Source organism: Triturus cristatus, chromosome 10 (genome assembly GCF_964204655.1).
Source record: "Triturus cristatus chromosome 10, aTriCri1.1, whole genome shotgun sequence".
NCBI lineage: Eukaryota > Metazoa > Chordata > Amphibia > Caudata > Salamandridae > Triturus > Triturus cristatus.
In genome coordinates this window covers 1,121,816,529-1,121,833,845 of record NC_140593.1, presented here as the reverse complement: position 1 = coordinate 1,121,833,845, position 17,317 = coordinate 1,121,816,529, and the positions used below count along the sequence as shown (strand labels likewise).

At 42.1% G+C, this 17,317-nt stretch overlaps 1 protein-coding gene across 1 annotated transcript in view; it reads right to left on the bottom strand.

Moving 5' to 3' along the window:
• Nucleotides 1–17,317, bottom strand: part of LOC146796676 (uncharacterized) — a 208,743-nt gene that overhangs the window by 137,659 nt on the left and 53,767 nt on the right. The window contains exons 13-18 of the mRNA XM_085629355.1: nt 14,815–14,933; nt 12,635–12,817; nt 11,690–11,898; nt 10,689–10,780; nt 7,070–7,167; nt 3,951–4,136 (exon numbers count right to left, since the gene is read on the bottom strand). Of these exons, the coding sequence (XP_085485481.1) occupies nt 3,951–4,136; nt 7,070–7,167; nt 10,689–10,780; nt 11,690–11,898; nt 12,635–12,817; nt 14,815–14,933 (887 nt within the window). The remainder of the gene's footprint in view (nt 1–3,950; nt 4,137–7,069; nt 7,168–10,688; nt 10,781–11,689; nt 11,899–12,634; nt 12,818–14,814; nt 14,934–17,317) is intronic.

Genomic DNA, 17,317 nt, shown 5'->3' with positions numbered 1-17,317 from the left:
TCCTGTACAAATACATTAAAGGGAGGCTCCTATACAAATGCGTGAAAGTGAGCCTCCTGTACAAATGCGTGAAAGGGAGCCTCGTGTACAAATGCGTGAAAGTGAGCCTCCTGTACAAATGTGTGAAAGTGAGGCTCCTGTACAAATGCATGAAAGGGAGCCTGCGACACAGTGAGCCTTCTGTACAAATGCGTGAAAGGGAGCCTCCTGTACAAATGCGTGAAAGGGAGCCTCCGGTACAAAAGTGTGAAAGGGAGCCTCCTGTACAAATGCATGAAAGGGAGCCTCCTGTACAAAAGCATTTTACTTCTCTGATGGAGAAACATTTTTTGACAAATGGAAAAAAAGAATTCCATGGCGAAAGCCCTTCCCCTACATCACCAGCAAGTCTGGGGGCGATCCATTCTCCTTCCCATACTGCAAAGGGGATTGCACCAGCTCTTAAATCTCCAATCATTTTCAGGGTGCAAAGGTGTTGCAATGAGTTTGCGAATACCTCAAAAATCATGTCTCTGTGGACTTTCATAAACTTTCAATGCAAACTTCGCCTTAGAACGCCCATTTCACACCCCCCTGAAAAGGATTTACCACTGCACATTTCTCTGCACTTGTGCTGGAGAAATCAGTAGTAAATTACTTTATGCCCACCAGGAGTCATATTATGCATTGTGATTGTTTGCGCCCGGCGCATCGTTCAAAAGGTGCGATGGGTGCAAACAATCACAATGCGCCCAATTATGAAGAATGCGCTACCCGCAGGGCAGCCGCAAACTCGCGCTGACCCCAGGGCAGCGCTTTCTTGTGAAAACACGAAGCAGCTGCTCCGTGTTTTCATAATGCAGGCGGCACTCGCCTGCAATTTTACAGGGTAACAAGCTTCCTAGGACCGGTTTCTGGCATTTCAGCCGTCTTTAGCCAGGCTTGCTTGAATCCAGTGCCAAAGTGAACAAGAGACTCAAGTCTGAGCATACCCTGCCAACTTATGGCAAACAAAGCGGTACAAAAGGGGGTGGTGATGGACGGAGCATCAGAACCAATCAAACACTCACACCCAGTCAACAGATCTGGGTTTGATCCATCACCGTTCTTTAGCCCACTCTGCCACCCCAGTTCAGAAATGGCCATATGCAAATCAGTCTGACCCTGTGCCTCATGGGAATAGTCCAGCCCGAACTGCCAAGCCATGCCTTCTATAATACCAAAGTGCCCCGGGGCACGCAAAACGGGTGCAAACGCCTTTATTGTAATACGGTCCCAGGAATTCTTTTGTAAACTCCAGGCAGATATCAGAAAGGTCATTTTGATTATGACCACATTTACCTTTGTCAAATCATGTAAGATGGGCATCTTAATAATTACTAAACTCATAGGAACTTTGCTTATGCACTCCAAAATAAAAGGTGTTTGGAAGCTTTGGAAAGTGGTACTATGGTGTGCCCTGCTTTCTTTTTAGGGAGTTTGAGAAGTAGCCACCTGAGAAGATGAAAGGAAGAAAGTTTGTAATAACTGCAGAATTAAAATTTAATCAACTTTGGCTAAAGTGCTTGGCCTTTCAGCTGCATAAACATTGTTTCAATAATTAGAATGTATCTGTATGTGCGCTTTCGTACTACAGTGGGCAAGGTGAACCATTAGTCATTGCTTCCTCATAATACAGCCCGACTATCTGGTGTTCATTATATGTACCAACTACTACATCGACTCCAATACATCGACGTAGCCACTACATTGCTGACCACTATATTGAAGACCATTACATCAACAGAGATAAGCAACATCATTAAATTAGAGGTAACGATCATAACAAATTAAATTAAAATAAATAAATGTCCTTAATGAAATCATGTAATAAAATTGAAATAAAAATGAATTGGGAGTTCGGATGTAGGGTCCCTCACATAAACCGGGTATAGCTAATACATTTTTATTTTTACTTTACCTGAAATTAATAAAAAATGAATTGCGAAATAGCACTAGAAAAGGTAAAGCTTAATAAAAAAGTAAAAAAATACATTAAAAAACATAGAAAGTAAACTAATGCAAATATAAACAGGAGGTTAGTGAGGAAGGTTCCCTCTAAGAAATATAATTTACATATATGATTTTTGATTAAAGTTTATAAGGGAAAATATAAAGACATTTAATAAATTAAAGAAAAAGAAATTTATAGTTTGGGTTAGTATTGGGTTTAGGAATAGAAAAAAGAACATATTACTTCTAAAATAAATAACTATATATATAATTGGTATTAAAATGGAAATAGGGGTGGATTTAGAATAATAAATAAAATAAATTAAAATGAATCAAAAGTAAGTAAGGATCATGGATAGGTTTTGAAAACATTTTTTTTAATAACATAAAGTTAAACTTTTAACCATAATTACAAAAAAACAATATTATTTTTAGTATGTAGTAGGGCCGAGGTAGTAGTAAAATAAATATAAATATTTCTTGATGAAAGTAGTAGATTTGCTGGCAGCGATAAAGGTGGAAGTAGATATAGTGGAGGCCAAAGTGGAAACATACAGTCCTTCCTGCTCCTTGATTATCCAGCTCATCACTGAACAGCGCCCTAAAAGGGACATTCATTGTGTTCAAGCATCTACACTCATAGTCACAACTGATTGTATGGTGTGTTTAACACTGTGCATGTGTGGGACACAAGTCACAGTTCTATATTTCTATAGAAAATGCACTGGATGACCTAACCACATTGTCTTGCCCCTCAAGAAGGCAGTTTTCTGAGTGGTTAGGGCGTCACAAAATATATTTCTATGTGTGACTTGAAACTAAGGGCCATATTCTCAAGGAAGTGGTGGAGCGAGGCGTTAGCCTACTTGGCTTAACGCATCTCTCCGCCACTTCGGAAACGCGAGGCTACACCCTATTCTCAAGGATATGGTGCAGCCTCGCGTTTCCCCCTGCGATGGCGCTAAGTTTCACAACTTAGCACCAACGCAGGCACCCTTCCACCAGAGTGCAAGCGTGTCTGCAAGCAGGGAGGTTTGTTTATGTACAGGAAAGGGTCCCTTCCTGCACACAAATAAACCTTAAATGCCAGTTTGTAACTTACATGTGTACTGCTTTATGCAGCACACATGTAGGTTACAAAACGGCATTTAAAAAAAGGTTTGTTTATGTACAGGAAGGAACACCTTTCTGTACATAAACAAACCATGGCATATTGCTTTTTCCATGTGTGCTGCACAAGGCAGCACACATGGAAAAAGCAAAAACGAGGAGAAATAAAGCATTTCTCCTCGTTTCGCCACCTTAAGACCAGATTTTTCTTGGTCTTCAGTTTGGCGCTACCTCCTATTTACGCTGCCCTTGTGAATAGCAGGTAGACTCAAACTCAATGGGTGTTGCGGTGAAACGCCCACTGCAACACCCACTGCACGCCCCTTTCACGCTACAAACAGCGTGAAGGGGGCCCTATTCACAAGGCAGCGTTAAGCCACTTAACGTGGCTTAACAAGGCACACAAGGCAGCGTTAAGCCACTTAACGTGGCTTAACGCTGCTTTGTGAATAGGGCTAAGCCCCTATCGCCACAACAACGTCAATGATAGTGACGTTGTGGTGGTGATGGGGGCTTGAGAATATGCCCCTAAGAGTAAAAGAAGAGCTCAAGACCAAAACTGACAAGCATACAAATGTTACAGGTTAATGTACCATTTCCACTACATATTCACAGGTAAGCACCCCATATTTCAATTTCAATGCACTTTCTGATAATGTGAATAAAAATTACTTTTTTAAACATTCGGAAAGGCATTTGATTTTTTTTGTATATAAAACATTTACCGGTAAAATAGATATTCCCTGATAATCATAGCCACTATGTGTCTCTTGGTGCAGACATTACCTAATGCCCGTCTCTTCCACTAGAATCTGAATTCTGACAATTTGTCCAGAATTTTTCCTGTATTAAAATATAATTGTTCTTACCTGTTTATAACCATCGGTGAAGGAATCCCAGAATACACCGAGGCTGCTGATGACTTGCTCCTGTGTTGACTGATTCGTCACTGCATCCAAGATTGTGCTCATTACGGTCACTGATTCCAGGGCATTGGGTATCACTAAGGCGGCATAGCCATTTTGCTCTGGAGTAAGATTGTCCACTTCACCCAGCTGCAAACAGAAAATCAGATTCAGAAATCAGCCATAATCTGCTTCAATTTTACTCTAATAATATTGAGGTCAAATAGACCAATCTTGGCAGCAAACATGCAATACTTGCAGAATGTGTGTGATAGGCACAGTTGTGCAATGAACATGCAGAACTTAGGTTTTAAAGACTTATGGTTCTAAACTAAGCTTCATTGTTTAATTAGGAATTTCTGTAGTTCTATTTTTCCCCAGTTACTCAAATTATGTGCTTATGTGACATTAGGCAGAAAAATACCAGTGCATGGTTTAGCTTGCTACTTTTGGGTTTTCGCAGTTATGTCTCCCAACTACAATATGGTATTTGTTAAATCATGTCTCAATTAAAATGCTGATTTTTCCTGAGGGTGGGATGTATCTCAAGGTATGCCTGTGTCAAGTGTTTTAACTGCCTTTTTTGTAATTATAAAATTAGAACCACGATTTTAACTAAGATTCTCTAATCAGAGTTTGGTGGATGCAGGTCATCTGCCAAAAATTGTTGGGAACTTTAGAGTGTGGGCAGATGTGACATCCGAAAATGCTTGGTGGCAATCCCGCATCCACCCACCTCTATATTGCCCCCAAAGATTTATGCTGTTACATTGAAGAAATGAGAAATTGATTTTTGGAATGGATGATTGATGATTTAATTAGAATACTCTGTTTTGTTTTCTTTCTGATAAGGATATTGAATGCAAGTTGGGATGTTATAAGTTCACAGGGCGATCTATTGGTTGTCTACCGTGGACCTAGTTGCATGATCTCTCACTTCCCGCCATATCCTGGTTTCTGTGATCTGTTCTCAACCAGACCTCACACCCCACTCTGTTCTAGACACAACATCTCATGTTTAAGAAACTCTTGATGCAACTAAAGAATTCTTTGTGACGACCAATGCTTCTCCATGAGGTTTGGTCCATGCTAAATTAAGTCCTTGACAGAGGAACCAAAGGGCACAGCATAGAATTAGCTCAATTTAAGATGGGCAAACTGTCCTTCTGATGTAACATACTGGTGAAAACCATGGTACTCAGAAGCTCTTGTGAGCGTTTGCTCTCTTCATTGAATTGCTCTATCACATACTCAGATAGGTTTCCCACATCTAAGCTTAACTTTCTCTTACTAATTATCAATGTAGGACTGTCCTATCGGGCACTCTGGCACTGCCAGAAGGGCTGGTTTCTTTGGTCCCACCAAAGCCCACTGGCCCAAGAAAACACACCTGCACACTGGCCCATTTTAACCGGCCCATCTGACAGTGTGAGAGTGCACAGCAGGCCAGTTCAACACTGATAATTATTGTTTAAAGATGTAAGTGTGCCGCTATTAGGAGATGTTACTCAGCAGCATTGCATCAGTTAACACCTTGACCACGGCGCGAATTCCGCCACGGTGCTGGAGAATTAATGAGTGGGCCGGGACATCCGCAGCATGGAACGGGTTAAGGAAGTCTGCAGACAAGTCATCGACAATCAGTAGTATAACTAGACCTTTTGCCGCCCGTGGTGATCCCTGCATTTGCGACCCCACGACAGCCGCAGGTAAGAGCGAAGTGCGGGGGAAGGTGGCAGCAGGTAAACTGTCCCCGAGACTCGCGCAGCCTGAGCAGAACGCCTCCCCACTACTACGCTACTGTAGACAACGGATTCAACTAGGTGTAGAGTGACACAGACGACATGGCTCCTATTGCAGTACGAATGGCTGCATTGAATGTCAAGAGCCACAGAGTTTCAGCTATGAGATGTTGTTCTAAGCCTACATCAGATGGGGGATAAAACTGTTTAGTGCCTAATTCATTTGGAAGTGGCTTTAAGCCACTTTCTGCTATTACAAAATAGCTGTGTCATGATCAGGGCACAAATCCTGCACTGATTAGATAAATCAATAGTCATTCAGTGTTGACTTTCTCAAAGTAGCTTAGAATTTTACTGTTGATAAAAAACAAAGTGGGAAAATTAAGAGCAGACTGTGATGTTGCAAGTACACTACAGTCACGCCTAAGTGCTACACTGGTCACTAGTCAGATATTTGTTTCATTCATGATCCTCTGTGTTGTATAAGTGACAGCTGGGCAAATGTCAAGCTTTATAAGGTACCCTTTGAAGACTACTGAAAAGTATTGTTTGTAATAGACTTCAGTGATCGCTCAGTATCCTGGTATCATGTTTCTCTCCCTCTACTTTATTTGCTCTGTTTTAGCAATGTTCTCCCCACCCTTTCTTTGCATATTTAGAGATTCAGTTAAGTTTTGGTCAACAGGGAAAAATATTATGGGTCTGATGCTCAGTTTCTGGGTAATCCTGATTCAGGTGGAAAACGGAATTCCGCCCCAATCGAGAATTCAGATTTGCGGGAGAACCACTCTGTTGAATCCCTTTCCCTGCATTGGTTTCACAAGGAAAAACCTAGTGAAATGTGTGCAGAGAAATCCCAGTAGAATGAGGAAAAAACATACAACACTAGGTGTGCAAATACAATTCCCACAGTTATTTACAATTCCTTGGGGGTAAACTTGTAATAGTGCAGTAATTCCGAGTCATAGAAGTACTGAAGACCATGATATGGGTGATTTCAGGTGTGGAATGACCAATGTGGTTGGCCAACACTAGTGAGAATGAGGGACTATAAAATGTATCTTGCGGTACGTGCCATTTCTTTGGCATAACTGTGTGTGTTTAATGCATTGGTAACACAATCTCATGACTGAGGTATCTCACTGATAGACATCTTTAAGTCATTCAGCATCCTCACCTTTAGCTCTCCATCATCTTTTATGGTCTTCTGACCCCATGTGGATCACAAATTCTCCTTTATGTACTTCTGCCCCAAATACCACACCTGTATTATCCTCAAAGACACTTCACTTTGAATCTCACTGTCAAGTATTTTCCCAATATCTCTCAAGGGGTTCTTACCAAATCAAAACTTGGATTCAGGCACATTATCTCCTGTACTGTAACAGCCACACTGAAGTCCCCAAAATTGTCGGTCAGCCAATTGTCGCTCGGGCATTCTGAAATAAGGAAGTGTAATCAGTTTGAGGAACAACCCGTTCAATGTGCAATATTAAATCCCAATATCTTACTCTTCTACGAGCTTGACGGGCACCTAATGGACAGAAGTGAAAGTCATACAGTACATGGAAATCAGTACAACTGGATGGCTGGATCAATTAAGGAGGGTTTTTCCATTCTGGATCTTTGAAGATCTCACACTACTGTACAGTCCAGGTTTCTCTTTAGAAGCACACATACATCTGAGGTGCCATATGTTTTGGTCATTTTCAATGATCACCAGTGGGCAAACTGAAGCATGTGAGTTGATGAGATTGCAGAGAGGTGGCATGCTGAAGGGCTCTGGGTGGACCAATAGATGCAGTGCTGAGGGCTTAATGACCCGAAGTTTCTTAGATTCATTCCTGCCTTCATCTACTTCTTGTGGTAGAGTTGTGCCGCATGCCTCTGAGGGTATGCTAGTAAATGTGCATCACCACTACATTTGTGTGTTTAACACTGCAGTGTCTATCTTGTGGTGGGTTATAATGCTACCTGGCTCCAAATACTTAGTACAAACTACCTGCAATTATAGGCAGTCATACAATACCAGGCTTCTAAGCAGATTTGTAACATTTTTGAGAATGTGCTTGTAGATAATTTATCCGCTGTATCCAGGGCCACAGGAATTATGCAATTTTACGGCTGCACTGTTTTTTTATATAAATATAGAATTACCCCATTTGCCACATAATCTATTATGTGCTGCATATTCTGCAGATTTCAACAGTGAAAGGCCCCTTGCAAATGTTGAGCGCTAAAATTTGTGTTGCTCATTGCTATTTTTGGTGTTCAACTGGTACTACTGAGGTGCAACCAATGCCCAGACAGTGTTGACAAGTTTAAAAATGCTAAAATAATGAAGTGATAGTATCACATTATGTGCCTCATTAATCCGCATAATTTGCCTTTTTTGCAGCATAAGTTACACACCCTCTACAGCATAATTTAGTTCTCTTCTGCCGCATAATTCCAGTGGTCCTGGCTATATCACAGACGCATGACATACACATGCCTGCGGACTACACTGCTAACACTGAAGACTTTTCAGGAAAAACACCTATCTTCTTTTTACACATTCTGATTCCAATCAGTTTCCTAGAGAGTGGTAAATTTGTAGAGAGGCACAACCCTGGAAATTCACACACTCAGATTAGAACACGCTGCAGATACAATGTCAGCCATCTTGGGCATTGTTTACATAACCCACTAGAACCTGTCTGACGAAAGGTAAGGTGGGCTTTATGAACAACGAGAGATTACCGGCTAATTGCGAAAAGTGTGGTAACTCCTGTTAATGCACGTACAGCAATTATGAGTTTGGTGAGGAAATCGGCATGTCAAACCTTTGAATACTGATTGGGTGAAAAAATGTCCGGTAAGCCCCCAAATCCTATTGCTAGTGGCCAAAAACTTGTAATTGAGTGGTATTCATCTCAACCGATAAATTCCGGCTAAGCTGAGTCGGACCTTATGATGGGGTGATAAATGTCACTTCAATTACTGGTCCATTCATAATGAGGACAATAGATGTAACTTCCTGTTGCCCATTTACAAATGTTCGATAATGGATCGAGGTGCTGGTATGAATAAGGTTTTTAGACCCCTATATACGGCTATGGATAAATTCATATATAACTTCAGGTCCATTTTGCAACCAAATACTAATAACTAATGTTGTGAGTGGAATTTAGTTCTTCTTTTGATTACACCATTATGATTTCATGTTTTCCCTTCTGGATGCATGTATAGTTCAATGTCCAAAATCCTGGACGTTGTGACTGGATCCATGGACAGTATTTGTAACTGGTCAACTGAAATGTACACCAAAGCTACACTGTGATGTCAGGGGTTAGAGCACAAACACACAGCATTTTAATACCAGGGTAAAACGATTCAATACATTGTTCTCAGTCAGAAATCAGATATTTTCAAACAGCTGTATCGAAAAGAGTTTCTGGCAAACTTGAGGAATACTAACCTGAAGAATGAGTATCTGAAGAAGAGAGCCTAGTGAATGACTATCTGAAGAAGAGAGCATGGTGAAAGACTATCTGAAGAGCCTGGTGAATGACTATCTGAAGAAGAGAGCCAGGTGAATGATATATGAAGAAGAGAGCCTGGTGAATGACTATCTGAAGAAGAGAGCCTGGTGAATGACTATCTGAAGAAGAGAGCCTGGCGAATGACTATCTGAAGAAGAGAACCTGGTGAATGACTATCTGAAGAAGAGAGCCTGGCGAATGACTATCTGAAGAAGAGAACCTGGTGGATGACTGTCTGAAGAAGAGAGTCTGGTGAATGACTCTCTGCAGAAGAGAGCATGGTCAATGACTCTCTGAAGACGAGAGCCTGGTGAAAGACTATCTAAAGAAGAGAGTCTGGAGAATGACTCTCTGCAGAAGAGAGCCTGGGCAATGACTCTCTGAAGACGAGAGCCTGGTGAAAGACTATCTATAGAAGAAAGCCCATTGAATGACTATCTGAAGAAGAGAACCTTGTGAATGACTATATGGAGAATAGAGCCTGTGGAATGACTATATGGAGAAGAGAGCCTGGTGAATGATTATCGCGGGAAGAGAGTCTGGTGAATGATATATGAAGAAGAGAGCCTGGTGAATGACGATCTGAAGAAGAGAGACTGGTGAATGACTATCTGGAGAACAGAGCCTGGTGAATGACTATCTGAATAAGAGAGCCTGGTGAATCACTATATGGAGAAGAGAGCCTGGTGAATCACTATATGGAGAAGAGAGCCTGGTGAATGATTATCTGAAGAAGACAGTCTGGTGAATGATATATGAAGAAGAGAGCCTGGTGAATAACTATCTGAAGAAGAGATCCTGGCGAATTACTATCTGGAGAAGAGAGCCTGGTGAATGACTATCTGGAGAACAGAGCCTATTGAATGACTATTGGAAGAAGAGAGCCTGGTGAATGGTAGGTGATAAATGTGATATCAAACGGTTTACTGATATTCAAGCAGCATTAACTTATTGATCAAAACCAGACAGAGAGATGTGGTATCAGAGAAGAAAGGAGTGCTAGAGAGAGCCTCAAAGAATGAAAAAGGGATTGAGTGAGTGAGTGAGTGAGTGAGTGAGTGAGTGAGTGAGTGAGTGAGTGAGTGAGTGAGTGAGTGAGTGAGTGAGTGAGTGAGTGAGAGAGAACTTGAGAGAGGGAACGGGTTGGAATTAGAAAGAAATGGAAGGGCAGAGAGAGAGGGGGACAGTAATGGGCAGAAACTGAAAGGTGAAATATAGAGAAAGAAGGTGAAATTGAAAGCAGGGTAGAGGACCTAAAGAAAGAAAAAGACTGAGAGGCAGAGAAAGTAAGTGACAGAGAGAGCAAACATGAAAGCAAAAGAGGCAGAGAGAGAGAAAAGAGAGAGATGGAATGCGACAGAGAGACTAAACACAAAACTTGCATCAAGTCTTATAGAACAAGGAAAACACATTACAGGCTGATAGAAATCACTTACGTGTGACGTTCAGGTAATCATAAATCCATTTAGCTACAACACGTTGAGTGCCACTGTTCATATGTTGAAAAGCAGCATTAAAACTGTGCATGCTAAAATAGAAGACAAAAAACCTGTGTCAGAGAATAGCGCACCAATTCCGAGCAGCAGCACACTAGTTAACTGCATAACGTTCAGCCTTTCTGCCTGCATCACCAGCAAGTCTCTGTTTTTGGCCAATCCATCTCTTACTCAAATGTGCAGATTCACACAGGTCAAGAGGCAAAAAACTCAAAGAGTCAGCAGAGCACGCTCACATGCATGCATGCACACACACACAAATGCACATACCCTTTGCACATCCTATCGGTCTGTTGCATAAGCACAGAGTGAACAAGTTCACATCTGCACTGGTGTGGGTCCTGGATATTGTGCAGGAAATATCGTTGTACCCTAATACCATACCATATTATTGAGGTCAAAACTATTGACAGGCAGCCGCGGTCCGTACAGGTAACAATGGAGGGGCTATGGGGGCGAGTAAGGGGGGATTTCAAGGGACGATTCCGAGGGAAAATTAATTATTTTTTTAATTTTCTCTCTGCATCGTCCCTGGAAATCCCCCCTTACTCCGCCCCACCGCTGTTCCCTACCCGGACCACAGCTGTCGACAGGTAGGTATGCATAGAATTTTTATACCTACCTGTACATATATGTACCATGACACTATATATCTTCAAAGTAAGTAGATGTGAAGTTAAGAATTGTTAATCTGTGCTCCTGTATATGCACTTAACTTTCGACAGTTTTGTGTCCTGATATTTTGGCTACAATACTAACCTCGATCCATGTACCCTACTCGACATTCTAGACTCCCACCATCCGTACACAGAGATAATAGAGCAATGCGTTCATCAGCAAATAAACAGAAGGTCTTTTAACACCACTGGCACAGGAATACCTCTTGTGCACAGACATAGTCACAAGCCCTCATGTTCGTTCACAAAAAGAGCAATACTCACATGGCATGGAATGTTGTGCAGTTCACCGTGGAGGGAAGTTTATAGATGTCGTGTGTGGTGATGCAGGGAGTGAACAATTTGAGTCGTTGCCCAATCCAGGTCCCGTAATCACTGTCGGCAAATGAACCAAAGTGGGGGGCTAGTTCCCCCCACATGGCCTTCATCATCTTGCACCTGATACTTTCAATCGCAATGACATTGATATTTGCCTGGAGGGACAAAGAACATCGAGAGAGAGAGTCGAGTCAGAAGAGCATCTACTTTCGTCTCACTACCTTGGTCCATGTGATTCAGGTCAAGGGGCCACCAGCAGAATGCTAGACTCAAAGTATATCTCTCTTTGTTTAGCCTGAAGACGGCTGTTCATTGTAACTTTACAGAGTCCATCAAAAGGTTTGACTTCACTGGGTAGCAATTACTTGCATTTATCCACCAGGTACAAGTCCAGATGTGCCTGCAGCACTGACAAGTTCGTTCATGCAACCCTGCCTCGACTATACGCACCATGTGTGGAGATATGGTCAAGGATCTAAGATGTATGTACGATCTCAAGCTAGTAGACAGGCACAACTATCCCACTTTCAGCTGTAGACCTGTGTGTGTGATCACAGGCCAATAACTTTATTTCTTTGGTCTTAGGACCTTATTCAGCGTTTCAAGGACGGGCCATCAGCTATAATGTAATACAGCGGACGGGATATCCACCATGTCTGTGATGGGGTGTATCATCTACAAACTCTAAATAAGGCCCGTAAATCTTTTTCCTCCAACTAAGGGTAGACCCTGAAACAGGAAGGATTTTAGCTTCATTATCAGGATTCTGGTTTTAAAGCCAAGTTGTTGCTTTCACAGCAGGACCACATTTGTAAGGAATGATGAATTCTGTCCTGCCTAGGAACGAGTTTTTGCAGGGGATGAAGGAACTTTGAAGGTGTTGGTTCTTACCTGCATGGTTTGGACGTGGAGCTCGACCATGAATGAGGTAAACTCCTCAAAGGTGTCATTAAAATTCTCCAGTACTATATCGACTTTCCTCTCAGCATCCTGTACCGAGGCATTACCCAGAAGACCCGACTGCACCACAAGCTCAGCCAGCTGCTCACCACTGAGCAATGATGCAGCTTCAAACTAGGAAAAGAGAGAATCAAACATAACCCGTCTGTGCTTCATCAACCTGTTTTTAGCACTCAAATGATTTCATTTGTGGTCAGAACTGCCTCTCCTCCCCGTAAAGATCCAGAAGTGGGAGCTGTGGCTACACCAGAGACCTTGCAGCACAGGGACCTATTCCTCTCACTACCCCATCCAGTGGCCATGCAGGCAGGTAAGTTCCTAGATTACCTACCTTTAAAAGGCACATTATGTTAACCATACAATACGCCCCTCAATATTTTTATGTCATTTTTTTTTTTTGCCCTTTGAAATTGGTGCCCCACTTAACTTGAGTTCTTGTATAACTACATGGACGGGCCACCTCGGACTGCAGGAGAATCTACCTGGGATGGATTAAAGTCTGGACAAAAATGCATTTTGTGTGGAATGGATGCTCTTGGCAAAGTGGCGCGATCCTCTTGTTCATTGAATCCTTTCCAACTTTACAGAGGGGGGGCTCGTCCACTACCCTTATTCAGGCTATTCAGACTTTGTGGGTCCCTCCCTGCACTTCTTCGACAATGGCGATAAAAAGTATATTACACTATGTATATATATATATATATATATATATATATATATATATATATATATATATATATATAGTTGATTTGTGGTATCCTTCTATGTCATGTGCTGATATCAATATTTAAGGCATATATATATATATATCTCAGTGCAATTTGTGTGCGTGCCCTATTCTCTGTGGAGTAGTGTTGGATTTGTTATAATATATATGCCAAGTCACGGTGTAAAAACTTCTATGTCTATGACATGTACTGGTTGTCTTGGCAACCACAGGTAAATGGTGGAGGTATTTGTTTGGTTGACACTGACAGAACATTTCATGCAGTGAGCAAGGCGGTTTCACCGCCGAAACGCGTCTGACCTGATTTTGAAATAAATCGCCGTCTGTGCCATAATTCTTCACGGTGTTGGTGCCTGTTTGCAGGGTGTTAATATATATATATATATATATATATATATATATATATATATATATATATATATATATATATATATATATATATATATATTACCTACTGGCGGTCGCCAGTAGGTAGTTATAGTTAGGACCCTCTTACCATAGGAAATCCGCAACATTCTATTTTGAATAACTTTGGCGCCGGTCGACGAATCCTCGCGAATTTTTCAAAATAGGTGGGGCGCTACGCTCCGCTCCTACCCTGAAAGTCTCGGGGGGATTCGTCAAGCGGGGGCTGAGATAAAAGGGGGGTCCCAAAACGCGTTTTTCCCATGCATTTTTCCATAGGACCTTTCGGTTCTCACTCAAACCTTGATCACCCATGATCAAGGTTCGAGTGAGAACCGAAACGCGTTGGGCCAGTGTTGTTGTTGGCTGTGCTGATGAACTTTGTTTTGGATTAAAACGAACTGCAAACTAAACCATTGGATTCCGCTTGAGTGCGTGTACTCCTGACCTCTGGGCTCAGAGGTCTCTTGCTTCTTGTTTATACCGGTTGTCCTACCGGTTGTACTACGCACCTCCCCGACCAAAGAGCGCCGTCCCCCAACCTAGGACATTACATGATTCATATATATATATATATATATATACATATATATATAGATAGATATAGATATATATCCTTTTCTATTCCCCACAGCCAGGAAAGCTTTATTTTAACATCTCCAGGTCTCGATGTATGGGTGGCACAAGTACATGCTGTAAATATAACCGAGACCCTAAAACTATATAATAGTACACATTAATATATATCTATTTAAAAAACAAGCAAAAATGAAGGGCTCCAAAAGTCCTGTGTCCAATGCATGCGATGGAGGGTGGGATCCTTGCTTATGTTATAAATCCGGGTTGCGCACATATACACACAGGCGCTTGGTTCAACGCCTCAGTCTTTTGCATACAACAGGAGGAAGCAGCATGGCCACAAATACGAGTTGGTAATCAGCCGCAAGAGTTCAACACCAAATTTCCAAGCATGACTTACCCCAATGAAGTTGTGGTTGATAGCCAGAATCTGTTCAAACGAAAGGAGAAAGCTGTATGGTCCTAGATTATTATCCAACCACTTTGTACTGGTCTCATACATAATGGTGCAGGCACTCCCTGTGTGTTAAAAAAAGCAACCCTCATTAGACAATAGCGAGTAGGCTAATTCTCCCTATATGCGATATCTCTTCTCTCTCTCCGCTCTGGTCCCTCTCCCTGCCCCTCTCTTTGCTTTCTCTGACCCATACGAGGACAGTGGTTGGGGGGCAGCCAAAATAGGCAAACTGAACTACAATTAACACAGTCAATGGGGGCTGCCCTGTAACAACAAGCGATGCAGAGTACATGTTATATGTTTTATGTATGCAATATGTTATACGTTTAAATGTCATATGCTGTTTTAAAAAAATCTACTGCAATAAAAAAAAAAAATACAGTTTTATGTACCAAAACAGGTAAAAATTGTCTACAAATAGAACATAAGTTCAATGGCTAGTAGCACACCATCCTGGTGCTTTCACTGACATAGAGGCCCTGTAATTTGTCTATGTCCATCCCTCATTTTGTGCATGAGGCATCCATATCTCACTCATCTGCAGTGGAGGGGGTGAGGAGGTGAGGAGGAGGTAATGTTGGCCAACCATCTTCTTCTAGACTCAGCTGGAGACACATATGTCTGAAGTCGAGGGGAAGGGCCTTGAATGCAGATGATGTCAGGATAGGCAGACGAACAAGGTGAACTTAAAGACCTTCTTGGAGGATGCTGAGGTCCACTGGGAACCCCCGAACATTCCATCATTCAAACAATGAATGTCTTCTTCTGTGCCAGAAGCAGGGTATTGGGCAGAGTAGCCTTTTCCATTACTCAACTTGTGTGACACGTAGAAGCCGGATCAAACTCCCCTCTGCTTTACCTCTTACGCTTCCACTTTGGCCTCCTCTCCAAAAACACCCACAATACAGCACGGTCCTGCCGCTCTCTTATTTTCCTCTCTACTCTTGACCAGTAAACACTTCCTAACCATTGTTGAGGTCAGTGTTTTTTTCCTTTGATTTCTTGTCCTTAGTAGGACCAACAAAAGCTGCAATAAATGCGGCATACAACAATCCTTGTGGGAGCTCTAGAATGCATGGATTTGTAACGGCTCTGTTGGTTGGTCGTGCAATCATTGCACAATGGTTGATGGGGGAGGAACTTCGATTGTTGCGACGGTGTTGATGTGCGGCTGCCTGCTCACAAAAAGTCAGTGGTATAACATGGGTGCCTTGCAGTGCTTAATTTGTAAAAAAGAAATAAGTGCCAGGGCTCCTGTCAGGAGGCCTCCGCAGCTTGCATCACCCATTGCCACTGCCAGTGTTGCCAGTGACAGTACCTACACAACTACTAACCACCACACTGTCACAAGTGTGACAATTCAGACTATTCCAGGGCCCCAAAGCTATAAAAATGGCATTGGCAGCACGTATTAGTTGTTTTTGATGTATACTGCATCAATAAACAATTGCTGTTTTGCTCATCTCTAAATTATACAAACAGCGCCACCATCTGGCAACTGTCATAAGTGCCAGTGTTGACAATTAAGTGCAGGTGCCTAGCACTGGAAACCACCGGCTCAGATTAAGCACTGTTGCCATGCGCCCGAAAATAAGCAATAAAAATCGGTTTCCCTGCCTGCTTGTCAGGTTGTGAAACCAGCCATAACTGAGCTGCAGCGGGCCCCTCGGTCACCAGCACCCTGGTGCCACTGCACCTGCTCCATTATAGCTACTCTTCTGCAAAAACTTAGATTTTGTTTGCCGTCACTGGACCGCAGTGGTGCTGACAAACGATCGAAAGCACTTCTGACAAAACCGGCATCATATCAACTCAGCATCCCATGACATGCTGCAGCGGTGATTGGCTTAGGAAGGTATGTCACGTGATGAAACACTGAAACCAGGAAAATCCCCCCAAAACAGGGGCAATCATGCTCTCCTGTTGTATGTTCACAAGATCTGCTGAAAAAGCATGTTTCCATTCTACTAGTGTTGTGCAAAGTTTGTACTTCGCAACTCATTTGAGCTTTTGGAATCTTTGAAATCTTTGTGAATTTCACAAAGTGTGAAACGTTTTGTAAAACAGGTGGTTAGAAGAATAAAAGTTAAAGCAAGGTCTGCATCCGAAAAGGTTCTGGAAGAAATCGCTCTTAAAAAATCACCATTTTCTGTCAACTTTGCTTGTCGGTGTAATTCCTTGCAAGGCATTTTTCCAATAAAACTTCTTTTTCTCTTTAAAAGTGTCATTTTGCATGGATTTCCTCCTTGCAGAACCGACAGCATGTTGGATTTTTAACCCGCATTTTTTTTTTTTAAACTTCGTCCACTTCTTAAAGTTGGCGAAACTGGTGAACTTTAAAAAGAATCATGAAGTTGTCAGAGAACAACCTCACCAACTTCGCACACCTCAGGTGTAAAACAGAATCTTGTCCAATCAAATGAATACAAAAGTAACACAAACGTGC